The sequence below is a fragment of the Anticarsia gemmatalis genome, chromosome 1, assembly GCF_050436995.1.
Source record: "Anticarsia gemmatalis isolate Benzon Research Colony breed Stoneville strain chromosome 1, ilAntGemm2 primary, whole genome shotgun sequence".
In the NCBI taxonomy this organism is placed as follows: domain Eukaryota; kingdom Metazoa; phylum Arthropoda; class Insecta; order Lepidoptera; family Erebidae; genus Anticarsia; species Anticarsia gemmatalis.
Window position 1 is genome coordinate 1,842,788 of NC_134745.1, and position 20,758 is coordinate 1,863,545.

At 34.0% G+C, this 20,758-nt stretch overlaps 1 protein-coding gene across 1 annotated transcript in view; it reads left to right on the forward strand.

Moving 5' to 3' along the window:
* The window catches only part of LOC142974233 (uncharacterized), a 29,087-nt gene extending 20,663 nt beyond the window's left edge, over window positions 1-8,424 (forward strand). Inside the window, exon 3 of the mRNA XM_076116446.1 lies at window positions 8,308-8,424. Within this exon, the coding sequence (XP_075972561.1) occupies window positions 8,308-8,424 (117 nt within the window). The remainder of the gene's footprint in view (window positions 1-8,307) is intronic.
* The last annotated feature ends 12,334 nt before the right edge of the window (window positions 8,425-20,758 follow it).

Here is a 20,758-nt window from a genome sequence, read left to right on the forward strand (position 1 = left end):
GCTCTCGCTTTTTTTATGCAGCCCTATTCCAAAACATATGTTACTTTTGACACATTACATGTTTATATAATTGCAAAATATAAGTTCATAAAACTTAAATAATCAGTAATTATAACTACTAGATTGCAGCAATCAAATTAACAACTATTCAATGTAGTTTGATTACTGTAGTTAATTATTTGTTAATTACATGTAGTTACGATTACATGTAATCATAACTACATGTAGTTAACTACTTTTAATCGTAATTAGTAATCAGATTACAAAATTGTAGTTAACTACGCCCTACACTGGTTGTTGGCGACCCTAGTCATCAAATAACAATGCATTCGTCTAGTTATACAGACTTTGTCACATCCGGGATAGAACCCTGTATACCTGGAAACTTAGTCATTAATCTTGCGGTCTCACTATTATACAGAACTGTACGCGGTGACCGTAGGCCAAACTGACTTTATTATCCATACTTAATAAATATAATAGATGGTAGAGTAATTCTGTCTTTTATTGACTACTGAGCACAAGATTTCGAGTACGATTATCGGGTCAGGTAAAGTTTGATTTTATCGAAATATTTAAAATAGTATCCGTAATTCCGAAATTAGAAACGTGTCCGTTAAATATGGCAATAGGCTCGCTCCCTATGAAATAGGATTAGACAAACGGTAAAATATGAGTCCGTTTAATACACTTCTGGTCTATACCGTCGAGATGCCATAAAAAAAAAGAAACATACGGGCGAATTGAGGACCTCTCCCTTTTTTGAAGTCGGTTAAAATACAAATGCAATAAGTAATTGACTTCTATGCTTCTACAGTCAGAACAGTAACGTCAACCTGCAAAATTACGTCACTGAAATAAAGCCAATAAACAAACACTTAAAACTTGAATGAAAATGCTTCCATTATTAAGAGTTTAATTATTATCATAATGGTGTTTCATTACGAACTACTAAGGTGCTGTCACACGATGAAATACGGTGTAGACACACAGTCAAACGACGTACCTTTACGCTATTATAAGCTGGGCTTTAATAAGATTCTATTCAAGTGAGTATATTACCAAGATTTAACGTGCACTTCATTTACCTTATAGTACTCACTAATTACAGGGCTGGCGATTAATGAGATTATAAGTCAATTATTTTCTACACTATAGTGTTTATTTTGTTAAAATTACGATGCAGAGTCAATTATATCGGCCTATTGAAGTTCTACTCGTTGATCTAAATGCTATGAAGAGTATTCTGATAGTCAAAAATCAAGCTTTACTGACTATTCTTTTTCTGAAAAGCGATATCTTTATTTCTAATTTTAGTCAAAATACTTGAGTTTCTGGATAATTTTTATTTATTTATTTTTAGATACTTCTAATAGTCTCTTACGATCTTTTTGCACTAGCTCTGCATCCCAAACTGGGGGATAATTATGAACTCTAACTTTAGCAATCATGCGTGTCAAACGAATAGACCTAGGGATTACTATGATTTCAGCTAAATAACGAATATAATTTAATTTTCTTTTTTGCAATTGATTTTAGCAATTACTTTAATGTTTTTATAAATCCTAGCAAGGTAGATTAGTGGCAACCTTATTCCTAATGAACAATCAGTGTACAAAGGTACTATAAGTTCTCGGAACTATTGCGGTGACCGCTTCATAATTTATTATCTAGTGATCTGATTGTAAGGTCGATGACTCTAATTTATACCATCTTGACGTATTGGGCACAAGTGTTTGAAGCAGTTTCGAGAGAAGTGCGTCTTAGAATAAGTACTGAGTTAATTAGGCAATTTTAATTAGGTGCCACTTGAATTATAAAAGATTTAACGGACCCTTAGATGGTCAAAAAGCTACTGTAGACAATTATTTTAAAAGAAATGATGACTAACCTGGTATGGATTGAAATTTAAGACTTTCTAGTACTATCTACTAATGAAAGAAGCCTGCAAGTTTTCAGTGTAAGTACTTATCAATAGGCGTTATTAGTTATATCTCATTAATCTTATAATTTTAACGTACCTATAACTTACATGTGTAATAAATACTGTTAGTGTAAGGTGGTAATAAATAAATAGGTACAAAGTGAACATGATTATTATTGAACGACAAATCTTGTATCCATATTTATGAATGGTTAATGAGTAGAAAATTTTGGCAATTACTTAACAAGCCAACAAGTATTTCAAGCGAAACTAAACTTCCTGTGTCCCGAGGGTTCACAGTTGCAATTACAAAAAATCCGAGGCTGAAACTCGAGCAGAAAAGCTCCTTTCACACTATTCAGTAATAACGTCTTAAAATACTTACAAACTTTCGCATGTATAATACTTATAAGAATAGGCAAGAGTTACTAGTGAAACAGGCTACGTTGTCTTAATACGACGGCAACACGAGTTTAAAACGTGACCTGCTACTATAATAGGTATAACCACTTTATCCAAAAGTAGTCCAGCGTATAATCGTACAGCTATAGTTAGAGAAACTCGATATTATATCTATTTATTATAAATGCGAAAGTTTGTGAGTTTGTATGGATCGAAAGTTTGTGAGTATGTATGCATGTGTGTATGGATGTTTGTTACTCTTTCACGCAAATACTACTGAACCGATTACGATGAAATTTGGTACGTAGAGAGCTGACCCAGAATACCACATTGGTAGTTTCTGAGAGATCGAGATTTACTGTGGAAAACGAAAATTTGACCGTAAAGCAGGTGGACGAGGTCGCGGGCGGCCTCTAGTTATATTATAACTTGTTGTATAGTTTATAATCTTCGCACCTTTGATACTTTTTAATTTTTATTACTGATTTTAGATGATTATGACGGTTCGAGGTAATATTAATTAGCAAAGTTTGAGTATGATAAAGGAAAATGTCTGTAATTTTTATTATATACTTGATTGGGCGATAAACTATTAGCTTCTAAAGATGTTTACAAGTAAGAAACTTTGGTAGTTAAACGAAGGCTAGAAAAATATACCTAAATAAAAAAGCACACCCGATATTTTTTATTTAGATCCCTGGTTACCCTTAAAAACGTTTGTTGGACTAAACAAACCATAATAATTACATTTGTCTTGTTTTTTTCCACTTCTACGGGTAAACCAATTTTGACGAAAGATAATATGGAGATAGGTGCAGAGGTATGGTCTAATATTTTATTAAAATAGCACGCGAACACGTTAAGTCACGTGGATCGTTAGTCGTCCATAAAGGTCCATAAATCTAAAAGGAAATACTATGTTGAACAAAGAAATGCTTTTTCTACAATAAGTTGGGCAGAGAGCAAAACATACGTAATTGGAAATCATCTTATCATCACACCATACTAAACGTAATAATAAAAGCAGAGTCTAAACAAAGCGGTCTGAACTCGTGTAGCGTCTAAACTGTAAGCTCCCGCCTACAAAACGACCGCGGCCGGTAATAGCCAGACAATGACGAACCGGATCCTGTCTGCTTCTTCAATATATCAATATAATATACTATAGTTTATACTATATAGCTATTGATTATGATGACGTTATTGTGATCTACTATAACTTGAGAACTATGGTCTGTTTTAAGTTTAGATGCCTGTCGTGTTTCTCAATTCATTAGGAATAGGAGGAATTATTGAAGTAAACATTGATTTTTTTAAAGGGTTGATTGCTGTGTACTTTATTTTCTTTACAAGTAGAAAGTTCATATCTATCTGCTTTGTCTCATAAAGAAAGACAAAAGTTCTACATAGTATCTTATTCACAAGTTATGTTAAGTAGCAGATTGTTACTATCGCCGCTTCATAAAAATGATAAAAATGTGCCTAAGTATACCCTATATTAATGGGCACATGTAACAATCACACTTGGAAAAAAATATACGACGGCCAAAGCACTATATTGCCCCTCGTAGGAAGACTACTTTCCTAATGCAAGCCACGTGCACTAGGAAAGTATTCTCCTTGCAGCATTATTTTATAAATGAATTCAAGAATTCAAAGAACAAAGTTAAACACAATAAAATGAGTACATTACTACAGTGCCTCTTCTTATAATTTCAAAGTTAATTGCTGAGATAAAGTAGAGAATGTGGCGGGAGCAGTCCAGTGATATTAATGTAGGCAGCTTTCTAGGTTCACGTCTATTAGAAAGGTACACCTACATAAAGTGCTGAGTGCACTGCCGGTACCCTACTTAGGACTAGGACAGACTTAACTGTAAATTGAAACAATAAAATTCGGATAGACGTAATTATTTTGTTATTAATTGTAGGTATCTTTGCTTATTAGTTATTTACAGAATCACGAGGATCAAAGTTAATTCGCATTTTAATTTCAAACTTTGAACATTGGACTTATTAATTGGTTAGTGTGTGACTGTGAAACATGCTGTTCAAAAAGTGAATAAAAAGTTGTTGGTTTTTGTCTCAAGCTTTATTTGCATAATATACCCTATGTAACTTCGATCAACCTACAAAAATTACATGCGTATCAGTTAAATAAGTGTAGCCGTAAACGATTGAGCAAGTAATGTCCTCTGACGCCCTTTTCCACCAAATTTGTAACTGGGGGCAGATAGCAGAGTACAGTGTAATTCTCTAGACTATGTTAGCATATTGATTTTGAAAATTTATCTTAGACGATCCTAATCCATAGTCAGTTCACTACGCGGCGTAAGTCTCTATTGGTTCTAGCATATTATGCTGCATGGTTCAATCTCCAAAGCCGCGCTACCAAACTTATCTCCGAATAATCCCACGGTGTGACAAAACAAATAACGCAAGTACAGCTAGTCAACTAATGTCAACATTCCGATCCGTAAACGTAAACGTATCGATACATAATATCTATGAAATTCCCGCGTAAAGTAGGGCGCCTTGTGTGTACAGACTACAGCCAGTATATCCTAGTGAGTCATAGTTAGGCGCCTACGCGATTCTAAGGATGCCTATTGTATGCAGAAACGGAATACTTACTTATTTGAAAGCGTTGAATGCTAACTTATTTATATGTGACGGGGAATAGGTTTTATTAAATACTAGCTGCGTGACTTTATTTATAGTTTGTTATGACTTTTTGTTCCTTGTTTCATCTTTCGCTGTTTGTCCCGTGAGAACGAGAGTCGAAGTAATGTAATGTACCAAGGATACTGTAGTAAATTTTCCAATAGTTATTAAAATCAATAGTTATTTGTCTAGCCCAGGAATCTAACCTAAGACGTCGTGATAAACACGTCGCTTACTCCACCGCTGGGCATATAAAGACGCTCACAATGTTTTTTTTCTATTCTGGACGTCATTGTTATGTTTGATCTTAATCTTGAATTGTTTCGTACCCGATCTATTCTCAGCGTATTTCAAAGAAAATATTTTTACAAGTAAGTTTTATCTATCAACCTATGTGAATACGATACGATAGAGCAATCTGTAAAAAATCGGCTACAATTCGGTCTTATGTCAACTTGGGAAGTTGTTTTCTTTTTAGTTGTTATACCTTAAAATGAATAGTATAACTACTGGGAACATCCATCTAACAAATGTACTGTTCTTACCCAACACTGGTCACATATGACTTGTGACAAATCTCATACAAAGGGTGATCTGAGCCCACCTGTCGCCTCATACTCACCCGCGCCATATCTTACTCAGTGGGGTACTATTTGTGACAACACCCTGTATACTAATGTACACGGTTTGTACATGTTTCACAAAGCTTTACATACAATTTATATTATAGTTTTGTTTAATGTGAAATGTTTCGCAGGGATAGTGTTTCTGACAATAACATCTATGTTTTTTTGCATTCAAATATTTTTAAGGTTGACGATGACAACATCTTTTTGTTAGATTTTTGTAATGTTAGCCACTCAGTTAAGCTTTCAGTTGATAGTGTTGTCTCTCAAATACAAAAAAAGCTTATGTAAGTGTAAGTTACAGGTCCTATCATCTGAATATTAAGCACGCTTCTCATCTCAGAACAAGAAGGGTAGGTCTTAAATAGGCATCGTTGGTAGACTTAACGCATGTTATCAAATTGTACCAATCCAAAATTAACTACTGTTCCATCAGCAATCACATAAAAAAATAATTAAAGAATAAAAGAGATTTATTAATTTGTATTCGACTGGTATAAATGTCACTTCGTTCATATAATTATAATTATAATAGCAATCTGCGTATAAATAACTCTCGCTCGTAATTGTGCGTGTCAAGGCAACAGTGTAGCTTGTCACCCTTTATTAAACGATTTACGATTTAAGTGTGTACTTCGCACTTTTTTGGCTGGAAAGACTTACTATGTAGTAACGCCATAAACTTTTAAAAGGCTGATGTTTTTTGTTATACGTACATTTGTTATCTATACTAATATAATAAAGCTGAAGAGTTTGTTTGTTTGAACACGCTAATCTCAGGAACTACTGGTCCGATTTGAAAAAAAAATTCAGTGTTAGATAGCCCATTCATCGAGGAAGGCTATAGGCTATATATCATCACGCTATGACCAATAAGAGCAGAGTACCAACGAAAAATGTTACAAAAACGGGGAAAATTTTGACCCATTCTCTTAAGTGACGCAAGCGAAGTTGCGCGGGTCAGCTAGTTTTCTGTATAAATGCCGATGCATCGTGAAAATATAACATTTGCTTGAGTTCCAGAATTTACATTTTCTATATCACTGTGTAAGAAAACTATTACTCTAAGGTACAGATTTCTAATAGGTTCGTCAAAGTTCATAAATCAATTAAAACAAAAAATATTTATAAGGGTTTTTAGGACATACATACAGCGTACCATAGTCCAGCTATAAGTTTTACATTTGATGTTAAAAGTTTAAACCGAGTATATTTTGATTATTATGGTTGGCCTAAAAGAAACTGTTTAAGACTCTGCAGTACAATGACAATAACCAAACTTATGCAGCTATCAATAAACAAGAATGTTAAGCAATTTATTTAAATAGATGTAATAAGAAATTAGGAAAGAAACGGGTAATTTGATATAACAATTCGTGTTCTGGTACAGTTGCGCTCTGAGTTCATTGTTACGCACACACGAGCGCGGTACGTGTGTGTGAAGTAAATGCACACTCATTTATATTAAAGGTAAGAACATACGAGCGGATTTTAAGCGAAAGATTACTTGTGATTTTTTATAGTAATTAATTGTAATCGAAGTTATTTGGTGATATAAAATAGGTACAAATCGCGACGTGAAAAGGCCTGTTCAATAAAGGACCCGATTTTTGCATGGTTTCAATAATACAAATTTTCATGTAGGTACCATTCTGATACAATTATACTAAACATTATTTTGTTTTGGTATCAGTTACTGCAAAATGGTTTATTCACCACCTACCAACAACGGCATTGTTTAATCTCGTAAAATATTATTGCAGTAATAATAGTTATATTTTCGAAAATTAGTATACAAGCAATAAGATTTTTGGTCATAACAAATTTACTACTTGATAATAATATAAACAGAAGCAAATTACATTATTTAAGCTATAGCTTATTAAGCTATATATAGCTTAAATACGAAATCAAAATTGACAGCTAGAAATACGAAATCAAAATTGTAGTTGTACAGGCCATAAGCTCGTCGATTGACCTACACGATTTGTTCCTTAATAAACTACTAGGATTTATTTGTCTTCTTGGCAAATTTGTAAAGATAACTAAAGCCTTTTACGGCAAAAAAAAGAAAAGCGAAAAAGAGCTTTAAAAAGCTCTAAGCTAGATCGCTTATCGTAATAATTGTACGCCTGTGTGTCCACGGGCTAATGCGCAAGCGCTCATTACAGAGTATCCCACGAGTTCAAACACCAATTTGTTCTCAAATTTCTGAGCGCATTGTATTAGCCTATGTTCGCATTGTTTTATACGTAACTATTATACATACCTACTGAATTAAAATATTGTAGCTTGAGATTCAAATATTTGACCGCTTCAGGCGTGAATTGCAAGCATATTTGACAGTTTTTTTCGTATTTTTATACTTTCAATGTTCCATCCTGGAGAGCTTTACAGGAATATGGTTTTCTATTATGAAATACACGTATTATTTTTCTCGTGAAAAGCATCCCAAATCTCAATAATACTGGCTCAAGGTATTCATTTTTGCAAATAGTGACCAAGTTTTTGGGACTAACAAATTCCATCTTAACATTGTACTGTTGGAACTAAACTAGCACGGAAACAATCACGAAATGTAAACGAATGCAATAAGTCAAGATTGAAAATCTTTCCTGCGGTCATACTTTTCCTCTTCGGTCTTCAACTTGTCTGGAGTTCCAAATAACACCTTAATTCTTACCTCACTCAGCTGGAACCTAAAAAGTCCCTCCGAAAGTTTCTGCTCACCACCCAAGGCAGCGAGCGTATCGACTTTGTTACGCCATACGCGACTCCCGTGACGAAGCGGCCCGACCTTCTCCAATAACCTTAAAAATACTCATAAAAATCACGTCTTTATACTCAAAGACATAAAGTTTATTATTCCGTGGATAGTAGGAGATAGTTCACAATCTGTCGCGGCCACTGTACCCGCACTTGCGTAAGAATAATTAAGATTTCGGTCGAAAGGTACTAATTTAATGAAATGTGTGTTCAACAAAAAATAAATATCTCTCGGATTGTTTTGTTTGTGTTTTCGTAATGAATGTGTGTAAAGGAAGATTGTGTAATACGTTTTTTTTCTAAGAGATTAGACGGTTAATTTACTTTATTTATTGTTTGTAGTGATAATAATATTTATTTCTAGTTTACAATATAATGAATTAAAATAAAGAAGCGTTTATATGTAATTTTTGAGTAATACGGTGTACGTTTAAATAATTCATATGAAACATTTTTTCTTCTAGACTATTTATCTAACGGTCGTTTTAAATGCGTTCTTCAATCAACATTATGAACAAAGATGAATATACTCCATATGATCTTGTAGTCGAATGTTAGTATTGAATGAGTGTTCGCGGTTTCTATGCTATTGAAGTGGTCACGCTAATATGGTGTGAACATAAGTTTATGTGTATTCTGCGAATAGTAGCCGTGGATGGGCTTTTGTTCTTTAACATGTTATTATTTCAATGTCGCCAATATATTATGGAGAATTAATGTTTAACCAATTTGGCCCTAAGGGTGCTGTATGTTTAACGGTTGTATGAATGATCGCTTAGCCAAACCCGATCTCAAAATGAATGATTGTCATTGCGAAAATTTCTTTCAAATCGGTTTCAAGCCACCACAGCCTTACTAGAACGTAACAAAAATAGTATCAACTATTAACTTTCAGAATCTTAAAAAAACTGAATTTGATTTTTAACGACCAGTTCTAGCCCGTAGTGCCTCAAAAGCAATATTTATCATCACGCCTAGAATGTAAGTGTGGGCAAGAGAATGTTAAGATATTTTTTAGTAATTATATTATTTAAAGAAAAAACTCTTATCAAATTCCCAAATATACACAAACCTACATACCAAACTATACTAACTGCTTATTACACTTTACTGCAAAATACACGTTTTTAAACAAAGAAGGAATTCGCAAGAGGTCCAAGCGCTCCTAGACGTAACTAACCGGTTCTTTGCGCCTAATCCAGTGGCATGGCCTTGGAACTTAGACAAAAATGTTTATAGCCCAAACTGTTGATTCCATAGCTTAGACAACGTGGTGTAAATTAAGCCATATGAAATGTTCATGCGATGTACGCGTGATTTTAAAAACGACCCACAAAATTTGATGCGCTTTTTTAGGATTGTAGCAATAGAAGTTAAATCTTAGAGATATATCTAGATTTGTTGTAACTAGCTTGATTGAAACTATTTGTTTCAGCAAACATTTCAAAAGTGGTCTTCGTTATTATGCCAAATTAAATTGAAAAAATCTTCAAATCGTAAAGCGTTGAACTAAGTCAAACTTTTTCATGTTTAATTAAAACGTGCAATTTTGTTATACAATAGAAAAATATCCATAATAATGTAGCAATAAATCAAATCAGCATTATACATTAACTAACTTCTGATCCGTTCTTAATCTTTTGTCTATAAATAAATTTCAAGGGACAACTCACACACGGTCAAAAATAAAGTTTTCAACATTAATCTGGGGGCACGGCAGTGCCCCCGCAAGTCGAGCAAAAAAAAGCGGCACGGCCGTAACATCCTTTTCTCGAAGCAATTCGGGCTATTTTGACACCCCTATAATTTCGTTGTGGATAAAACAAGAAGCCTGGATTTTCAGCAACTAATCAATCATTGTATAAACACGGTATATTTAAAATTTCAGTCAATTTGAACCAGTAGTTTAAGAATTACAACTAGTTAAAATTTTGAATTTTGTCACTCACTGATTCACTGACTCACTGACTCACCGATCATCAAAAGTCTAAGGTACTTCTAGCAGACTTAGAAGCTTAAAATTTAGAATACAAATAGGGTTTAGTGTCTTAATCATGGGAAAAATTTAATATTTTCTAATTTCGGTCCAGTTTTCTAAATACACTAACTGCAACAATAACTTTGTAATCCCATATAAATGTATTAGATTACAAGGTTACATTTGCAGTTAATGAATATGATTATTACTGTACAAAATAAAATAAATAGGTGTAAATAGGTACGTACTATATGAGGCATAACGTGAGGTGGTATAGGGTGGGTAAGGGTGTTTAGCCCATGAAACTGAACAACATTCCCGTAGGAAAATATGTTGAATTATGAAAAAAAAACGTCTTTCCATACAAATTGGACTTATGTTCGCTCTACAAAAAGAAGTGAGATGCCATCAAAAACATTCTGTAAAAACCTCAAGTCTCGCCGTAAAAAGTTGTGAGATCTATGTAATACCAAGTCGTTTAATCTATTTAGTCTCTACTTAAAGGACCTTCTGTCTTAAGTTTTACGTATGTTATTATCATGCCAATTAAAAAAAAATACCTTTAAAACAAATAGATCGACTTGGTCATCGCAAGAAAACACAAATTCGCCATTTTAACATTTCAGGAGCATTAACTTCTCGTCGTGGTCGCGATGGCCAGGTCGGTCTATTTGTTTTAAAGGTATTTTTTTTAAATTGGCATGATAATAACATACGCAATAACTTAAGACAGAAGGTCCTCTAAGTAGAGACTAAATAGATTAAACGACTTGGTATTACATAGATCTCACAACTTTTTACGGCGAGACTTGAGGTTTTTACAGAATGTTTTTGATGGCATGCATACTTTTCTGTACAGTACAGTAAGTCTACAACCTCTTCAGTTCAGAGTTCTAACTTCTCAGAATGTATAGTTCAAAAAACGTGGCGATACTAGTCAATCGCGAACTGTGCTATATTGTTCTGTGATCTAAGAATCTATCATAAACCTAACCTTGTAGTTTAGGGTTCCAAGAAAAATACGCTTCTTTGAAACACTATTATGTCATTTCACAATAAGCTATAAAGTTGGTCTTGCTTCTGGGAAACTTAGTTAAAATTTCATGGTTATTTGATATTTATTGATACTCTTCCTTTTCCAATTATTAAAAGTTCTTTGTACTGCTAATATCATTGAATTTATCATTTTTTACTTAAACTTCTTACTTTTTAAACTTAAAGCAGACTTCTTGATGGCAACGGTAGTGAAGGAAGAGTTATGTATAGTAATTATAAACACTATATTCTTGGTAATACAAACGTCATGGTCTTCCCCCTCCCCCTCTTAGTTTGGGAAGGATCTCTTGCTCATTAGTGGGACAATAGAGGTTTAAAAAAAATACCAAACCTACGGAACCTCATCGTTAACTTAACTTCAAAGCTAAACTCTTTTTTATCCCTCATAGTATACAGTTTTTTTCCTATAGTTAAAGTCTCGGCGTGTTTGTGTAACTTGGCCTTCGGCGTCCGTGACTGCGGCGCGCTCGGCGCATTTCACACTGCAACGAACGCGGGCTAGAAGTGGTGACGTCACTGCTATTTTGGAAGTTTGCAGAACTATAACATACCTTTGTGTGGGAACTTGATTGAATTAGATTCGGAACGCTGTAGGAATATTTTTGACTATAGTAGAGAAGATTAGCAAACGTCGAGGCAGCTGTGTCTTGATTAACAGTTCCAAGAATCGTATTATGAGATCTAGAATAAAAGAAAAATATTTGTTATAAGTAAATGCTGCGATGTTTATGAGACTTCTGTGCTTTAATGCCTGAACGAATGATTTTTATCGTTTTAGCTTACACGTTAAACGACAGTCAGTTATTAGTCAGTGTCTAATGATACTAAACTTCACAGTTCTTTCAACATGTCAACCAGCTGACCGTTCAAAATATAAACACGAAACTTAAACGTGCTTTTACTGTAAGATATTGCAATTCTTTCACACTGAAAGCGAGTGTTCGCCATCGGAACGTGCGACAATTCCATCACTTATCGGTATTTGACCTCCTTTGTTGTAGAATTCAGCACGAAATGCGATTTGCTTCGGTCTCGAACCCGAAAACACAGTCAAAATATACACGTCATTCCAAACCAATTCAACTTGACCCCTTGAACTGGATTCTTTGAAACATTTCTTATACTTGCTATCAAAATAGAGAGCTCTAGTAATTCTGGACAGTAATGATTTAATTAAACATTAAAGTTTTGTATAATAAGTTAAGATTAGGTTTGTTTCCGTAAGCCGTTCAATTAGCATATGTATGTTACTTTTACTGCGGTCAACGATTGTGACGGTCATTCTTGTATTTTTATCTTAGGAGTATATCAGGTTATAGAAATAGGCTCGTAGTCGTCGGACGCGGTTGTAAATGTTTAAAAAGATCTCGAAGCTGTTAAATAAATAATAAGGTAGATTATAGTATTATTATTTAATACTATTTAATAAGTTCCATTAAAAAAAAAATACGTTCCTGTGTAATATAATATTCCAAAGTTTTATCTTTTCGAAGATACATGTGTATTAGGAATAACTATCGCTTGCTTTAACGATGAAGGAAAAGATAGTTGTAAACCCTTCTCTAAGAGTTCACATGTTCTTATTACTTACGTAAGCATTGGTACAGAAACTTTTATTTTTTTACCTTTGTATAGTATACGCCAAACAACTTTGTGTGTCTGAATATAGCAGAAAGCCGCTGCTAGGAAATCCAAATATGTATAAAAACAAGAGATCAAGAAGCAGAGTGCAGGCATGAATTGAGCGAATAGACGCAGTCGTTGTTGCGTCTTATAGAGACTTACATTATTATACGGCTATTGTTGTTTTTGCATGATACACGGATCTCAAGACCGCATTACTAAAAGACTTCTGCTAAACTCATCATAATACCTCGTCTAAATGTTAATTGCATACGGCACCTTACTACCAGTTCTCAGTAGCAGCTCTCTATTAAAATCTATGTAAAACCAATAAATAATGTATGTACTGGAACCGGAGCTCGCGTGCTAAGTTCCCATGAACGGTGTGCTCTTAATTGAATAGATACTGTGTCCTTTAAATGTTTGCTGATCAAAGATTGGACTGTGGCCACCTTGCTGGTTCACTATGATCCAAGTATTTGAATTTTAACAAGACTTCCGCTGTATAGTAAAAGTTGTCTCACTATTCCTATCACTGTAAGGCATTTAAATTGAAAAACGTCGGTAGTGTAAGGTAAACGTTAACCACCGCGCTAACGACCGACGGCGACGTTGCTTGCCTGATTACGAGGCTGTCTGAGCATAGAAATTGTAAGCTAGATTTTCGAAGGGTTAGAAGAAATATTCGTGAATTACTGATAGTAAGGACGGTCAGCAAGGACAATAAATCTTGTAAAGCTTAATAGTTAATAATATGTCTAAAGTACAACTTCGATTTCGATTTTCGATTCGAACCAAACCGTTTTTTGGACTTACACTAAAGAAAACTACACTACAACTACACTAAAGAAAGAAAAACAAACATTAAGTTTGTTTTTCTTTAAATTGAACAACCTCAATAACAGCGAGAGTCATCACAGCTTAAACAAGTGAGCCAGTGGTTGCTTGCTTTTAGTCTTATTTAAAAGACACAGTAGTCTTTTCATCACTCAATACTATCATACCTCTACACTAACACCAGATAGCCGCACTATAAATAAATCAAAGTTCATACATGCCCAGGTTCAGTCGTGACGTCACGAGTCCAAGTCTCTCCAAGTCCGTATCTGTAGTCTTACTTCAAATTAGTTTATGTTCACGGAACTTTGCGCTGAAAACCTTTTTCTTAGAATGAATTATCTTTTAATCGTGATTGTGGAGAGCTAACGAGATGAAGTCTTAAAGGTTAAGTTTAAAAGCTAAAGCTTAATTGAATTGTGTTTAGCAATTTGCATTCAACAGTCAGTTAGAATTCAATTAAAGAAGCAGCTTTTCGCATGTGTAGGTATAGTTCGTAGATGGGTGACCGGTCAATTGTAATTAAAATACGATATTTTACTTTTTACGTGTTAAAAATAAATTGAAGGTGGATAAATGCATGGATGCTATTATTTTACTTAAAAACATTAAATAGAGTTAAAATTGGTAGGTACAATTGAATGACTTGCTGTTAAAAAGCAAGGATACCTAAAAAAAAATATTTTTATTTAAGTTAAAGTGTTACTTAAAGTAATACAAACTCCCCAATCTGCACTTGGTCAACCCTTCCCTCGTTTCGAGAGGAGAGCCTAGCCCAGCAGTGGGGCGATAATGGTTAAATTAAATTTTAAGCGAAAACGGAGAATGAACTAGAAAATTCTTTAGCTATCTTTTCCAATAAATTCAATCACCTAGTCGTTCGGATTAGTCTTACAATCTTGAACTACATGTCAGCATTCCAATTACGTACATACGCAAATCTTAGCAATTTGCCAAAACCCTCTCTAATTAAAGATAGATATCAGTATTGCATTTCAATAACGAGGTTGTTAGTATATAATATGCACGCACTAGAGAAATGTCGGGAGAAATCGGAGCCGCGCCCAACAGATAAGCCATTCGTTGCGACGTTGAATTTGCATGTAACGCAAAGATTATTGTGCAGACTTGACTACCAGTAATAAAATTAAATACTTGAGGAGTAAAAGTCAAGGTATTATGGCTAGTTATGGTGGCTTTTACCTGTCAAGATAGTGCTAAACTTCAAATGCTTAATATAACGTTGGAAATACAGTTAAATTTCGTTTCATTCGTTGTGATGCATTTAGAATTGTGAATTTGTAAGTCTTTCATTCTGGAGCTAAGAAGGATCAATTTGATTGAATTCAAATTAACATAGTGAAAAAAGATTTTCTATGTGGTACAATATTTAAAGCGATATATCGCGATTTTGACAATTACCAAATCAGACAATTGCAAATCAAATTTTATAAAATTTTACATCAAAAGAAAGTCCTCCACCCAGTCCAGTCTGTACAATAAGTTACTCTATAACCCCACGTTCCTGAGAGCTGCATAATGAGTTGCATCGGCACCGCCACATCACGTGTGCCGCCATTAAAGGCGACGCCAGACATGCTTCGCCCATTATACAACATGTATTGTAACCGCTTTAATATTGGCGAAATTTTTCAAGACCTCTTTTTAAAAAGTTTTTTGCGGTCGGTTTTTTGGAATTGCTTGTATGAATAATACAACAGTTGTCGTCGTAAGTACATAGGTATGCTGTGTAACATTCTGTCAACTAGCTACTGCAGTGTTACTAGCACTTCAGATGACTATTTCTTACTTACATAGACCTGATATCTAGGGTGCAGTCCAACCACTGTCTATTCACTGTAGTCATCTTGGCTTCTACACTTTATGTTTCTTTGTAAATTGATTCCACGAGATTTTGTAATTTCGATTGGTTTCCTCATTATATGGTTTTGATACACATACATTTTCATATACGGGACATCATTGTATGAGCGATATCCTCATTCCATGATTCAAACGAAATCACAAAACGATTTGTACCATGTAAGAAATGATTTATTTATCAATAATCCTATTTTGATACTAAACAACAGTTTTAACGTAGAATCTGAGCTATACATTAAGTGTTATATCGGTAAACACTCTCCCCAGAAAGCCTTAGCTAGAAGCACACTTTTGTTATCTCAAAATCATTAACAACAAGCTTCTAGCTAACAAATGTTGCACTAAAGTCGTATCCATATAAGGTATAAAGATTAACGTATGTACGTCATGTGAGGAAGTGATCTGGTTTTAGACGCTGTATATTGTACACCCACTGTGTTGATGTAAATGGCGATAGTGATGGACAAAAAATTGCTTCCTTTTATGTTATGTTGTTTGAATTTTGTTGATTAGAGATTTAGAACACGTGTATGTGATACACAACATAGCGTACATATTAATGGCACCTTAGCTCGAACATTTATACAAGTAAGAAAGATTTAAAAGAAGTTGGTGATTTCCTTCGCAAATGTTCATTTTCGGGTGTTAAATTATTGTAATGTACCAATATTAGCTAACTTTCAGATAGATGCATAGTTAAGTATAAAATATCAATCTTTTTGATAAAAGTAATTAGTATGTCTCTGGCCATTTGTCTTTTACCGTCTTTGTCGTGTACGTTTTTGTCTATAACAGTAAATCTGATGAATCGGTTTTGGTCAAACTTTATTTTGACAAAAAATGGAGTCACATGTTCTAGCTTTTAAAATCCTTATGTCAAGCATTGCTTTACAAACACTACTTCTCTATTCATTTAAATACATAAAGTTCTACTACTTATTAGAATTATAAAAGCTTTAAAAAGTATACCCTACAGTTGTATATGATGACCGCATTGAGTGAACCTCCTGATTGAACCCTAACTAATGACGGCGGGCGCTTAATCAAGATCGCTTCTCTATACAGGTTTACTCTCATTCTGTTCAGATTAACTGGTTGGACTCATTAACTACGGATTTGGTGAGGGGAAATGAGTTTGTATAATGCGGTAGAAAAAAGTGTCTTTTGTAAATAGAATAAAGGTGTTCTTGTTGTTGTAAATACAATTGTAGTATGGGTGTTTTAGATAGAAGTAAATATTTTAATAAATACTTTGCAAGACTTCTTCCAGTTGAAAGATTTCATAATAGTAAATGTAGTTTAAAATACTATGACTGAAGTCATATCAAAATACTATGACTTCAAATACTTGTAAAAAGTTAATTAAATAAAACATTGTATTCAAAGTAACAAACTATCCATCCTTTTTTATTTCATATAAAATCTTTAAGTACTTTTAATGTTTTATATAGATTCTTAAACCCATACATCCATCTTAACAAACTTTGGTATTTACAATATTAATAAGAATCGTAGTCTTGCGAAAGTCAGGTAGGTTTGAATCACTAAGATCTTACACACAGTGATGTAACATCTTGTTAGTTTTTACCACTTATGGTGACTAACGCACTAAGGTGTGTTAATATTGAAGTCTAGTACTATTTCCCATGTATTATTACCCTATCACATTCTATAAATACATCTTTTAAAATAAATCTTGATAAATTCCTTCATATGCCAAAGTCTAAGGAAAGAGTAGCCCTGTATCCTTTCCGGGACGTACTCTATCCAAACAGACCCAAATAAGTGTAGCCGTTTTAAAAAAAACAACCTATTCACCATCCCGGGATATATATTCTCTTCTTGATAAAATGGTATACAAAACAGTACAGCCAAACCAATACAGTCTTATAACATCAAGGATAGAATTCCAAAATGTTTATGCTGAGCGTCTCAAACTAGTCTGCCACGCTGACTACAAGTATTAGGTATATTACGTACACTCTCAAATATTTGGTTAACTCTCAGTGCAGGTTTCTCACGATATTTTCCTTAACCGTTTAAAGTAACTCAGTAAGATAGGTATTGGTGAATGTTAATCACTAATGTTCCAATTTGAACATAACTTGTGCGAATTAGTCAGTGCGGGGATTAAAACTTTAATTCATTTAACGGTGTTTCTGTGTAAGTCATGGTAGCCATTTATCGTTGAAGAGATTCGTGAAAATTTATCTTTTTAAAACCGAGCCCGTACATAATACAAAAATCTCAAGAATAGCGTGCTTCTGGTATCGCGGGGATTGCTTGATAGTTCGGCACAACTTATACAAGCCCGGGCCGTAGTTGATGACGCAGCCATTTTTGCCCGAATTTCTAAATATAAGTGCACCCTGCCGGAGACTGGGTCTTGGCGCGCTGAAACACCCTCAGGGATGTCGAGGAGTTCTAAACATACTAAGACACAGTTTTCGAAAGAGTGCGTTTGTATATACAGGGTGTGGCGTAAATAATGGATAATCCTTTACCAGCGGATGGGCGACAACCCAACTGATCTAAATATCAAAATTTACCTCTGGCACAAGTATCATAGTTTTTGAGATTTTGGCCATTTTGTGTGTTTTTTAAAAAAGCGATTTACGCTCGTTCTTTTTGATGCTGTGATCACAATTTAAGGCTTTTTTTAAATCCGTTTTTTGCAAATAAATCCTGAATAGATGTGCTATTGAATCTACAATCTTGTTTTGTTATTACTACTTGTTTTTTATTTAAATTATGCATTCAAAATTAAAATTTATAATCTTTCACAACTTTTGTGCAACTTTGAGCACTTGTGGTGAAAAAAAAATGTATGGTGGCTTTACTGCCCACGCCATAAATAATTTCTAAATTTTATTAGAATTCTAAATTGGTATAACATGCAGCATTAATACCGATTATTGTCAAAATATTACAACGAACTTAAATTATTAACACTTTTGCCGGTCGACTAATTTTATTTTATCAGCGCGTTTAAGCTAAGTTTGCTTTCAAATATTCATGTTTATAGGGTTATTACACTATTAAAGATTATTTAGATGATAAAAAAGCTTGGAACTGTGCTGCTTCTACCAAGTCTATTTCAAAATAATGTATTACAATTTGATGAAAAATTATTTTTTTGTCAACAGAGTAGTTTTCTTTAGATTTCTAATTATCTTTATTATTTGAATAGTATTTATGTTTTGTATTTCTTTTTTTTTTCAACACTGCACACAAGTGCTCAAAGTTGAACAAAAGTGTTAAAAAATTATAAAATTTAACTTTGAATGCATGGTTTAAATAAAAGACAAGTAGTAATAACGAAACAAGATATTAGGTTCAATAGCACATTAATCTAGGATTTAAATGCAAAAAAATTTGCCCATTATGTGTGTTTAAGAAAGCGATTTACGCTCGTACTTTTTGGTGCTGTGATCACAAATTAAGACTTTTTTTAAATCCGTGTTTTGCAATTAAATCCTGAATAGATGTGCTATTGAATCTAGAACGCGCTTAGCGTGAAAAAATTAAATTAGTCGACCGGCAAAAGTGTTAATAATTTAAGTTCTTTGTAATATTTTGACAATAATCGGTATTAATGCTGCATGTTATACCAATTTAGAATTCTAATAAAATTTAGAAATTATTTATGGCGTGGGCAGTAAAGCCACCATACATTTTTTTTTCAACACAAGTGCTCAAAGTTGCACAAATTTTGTGAAAGATTATAAAATTCAACTTTGAATGCATAATTTAAATAAAAAACAAGTAGTAATAACAAAACAAGATTGTAGATTCAATAGCACATCTATTCAGGATTTATTTGCAAAAAACGGATTTAAAAAAAAGCCTTAAATTGTGATCACAGCATTAAAAAGAACGAGTTTAAATCGCTTTTTTAAAAAACATACAAAATGGCCAAAATCTCAAAAACTATGGTACTTGTGCCAGAGGTAAATTTTGATATTTAGATCAGTTGGGTGGTCGCCCATCCGCTGGTAAAGGATTATCCATTATTTACGCCACACCCTGTATGGTTGCCTAGCTCATTTTCCTTGGCAATGCCGATAATGACCTTATTCTATCCGCATTTACCAAAAAGTACAAGGAAAATCCAAGTTGTCTCAACCTTGTGCTTGTCCGATTAAGAGTGAGTGTGGGCAGATGATAAATAACTTGATCTTGAGGTCGAAGGTACTCTTGAACGTGGAGCCTTGTGGAGTTTGTGTACCTGATTGTATCGTTATGGGTTCTTTGTGCAAGTGGCAAGTCATTGAAAGGGCTTTGGTACTACTGTTGCAAAATATGGTTGGTTTTATTGGAACAAAGAAGTGATGTTTGCAATATTTGTTAATCTCCAGTGTTGGTTTTATTGAAATTGTCTCTGACTTGTGTTTTATAAAAGTTACACGTATTTTTAGAGGCGAAATGTTTGAAATCAGCTTTATTTTATTAGTACAAGACAAAATCAAATAGAAAAAAGTTCTGTACCACTGAGAATCGTGCAAGGCATCATAACATAACCAATATATTTCGTGTTGATTCCTAGATTTCGTACAACAAAGAAGTTTTAAGCCGTGCGCTTAGTCAAAATTGTATTGCCCGTTCGCTCTCAAATTCCATCCAATCTCCGATTAGAACAAAACACACACATTCACACAATGACACACATACACACTTCGTATAGTGACTGTATACAAACGGCCATCTTAAAAAAACCTGTTCCAACGTTCGTTGCAACGAAATTCAAATTTAAAAAGAACGTTATTCGCACTTGCCGAAACGCATGACCTTCTCACAATCGTTGTGATACGACGGGGTCGTTGAACTCGATGCAGATGCGTTGCCGTTCACATGTAGCGTTACAACCTCCCACGTGAGGGGTAACAAGCTACAAGAGGTCGCGGGGGCGATTAGCGTTTAAATAGGTTAGTATATTTTCTACCAGGACACATTTGTGATATATTCTTACATAAAACAAAATGCGCAAGGAAGCTCAATC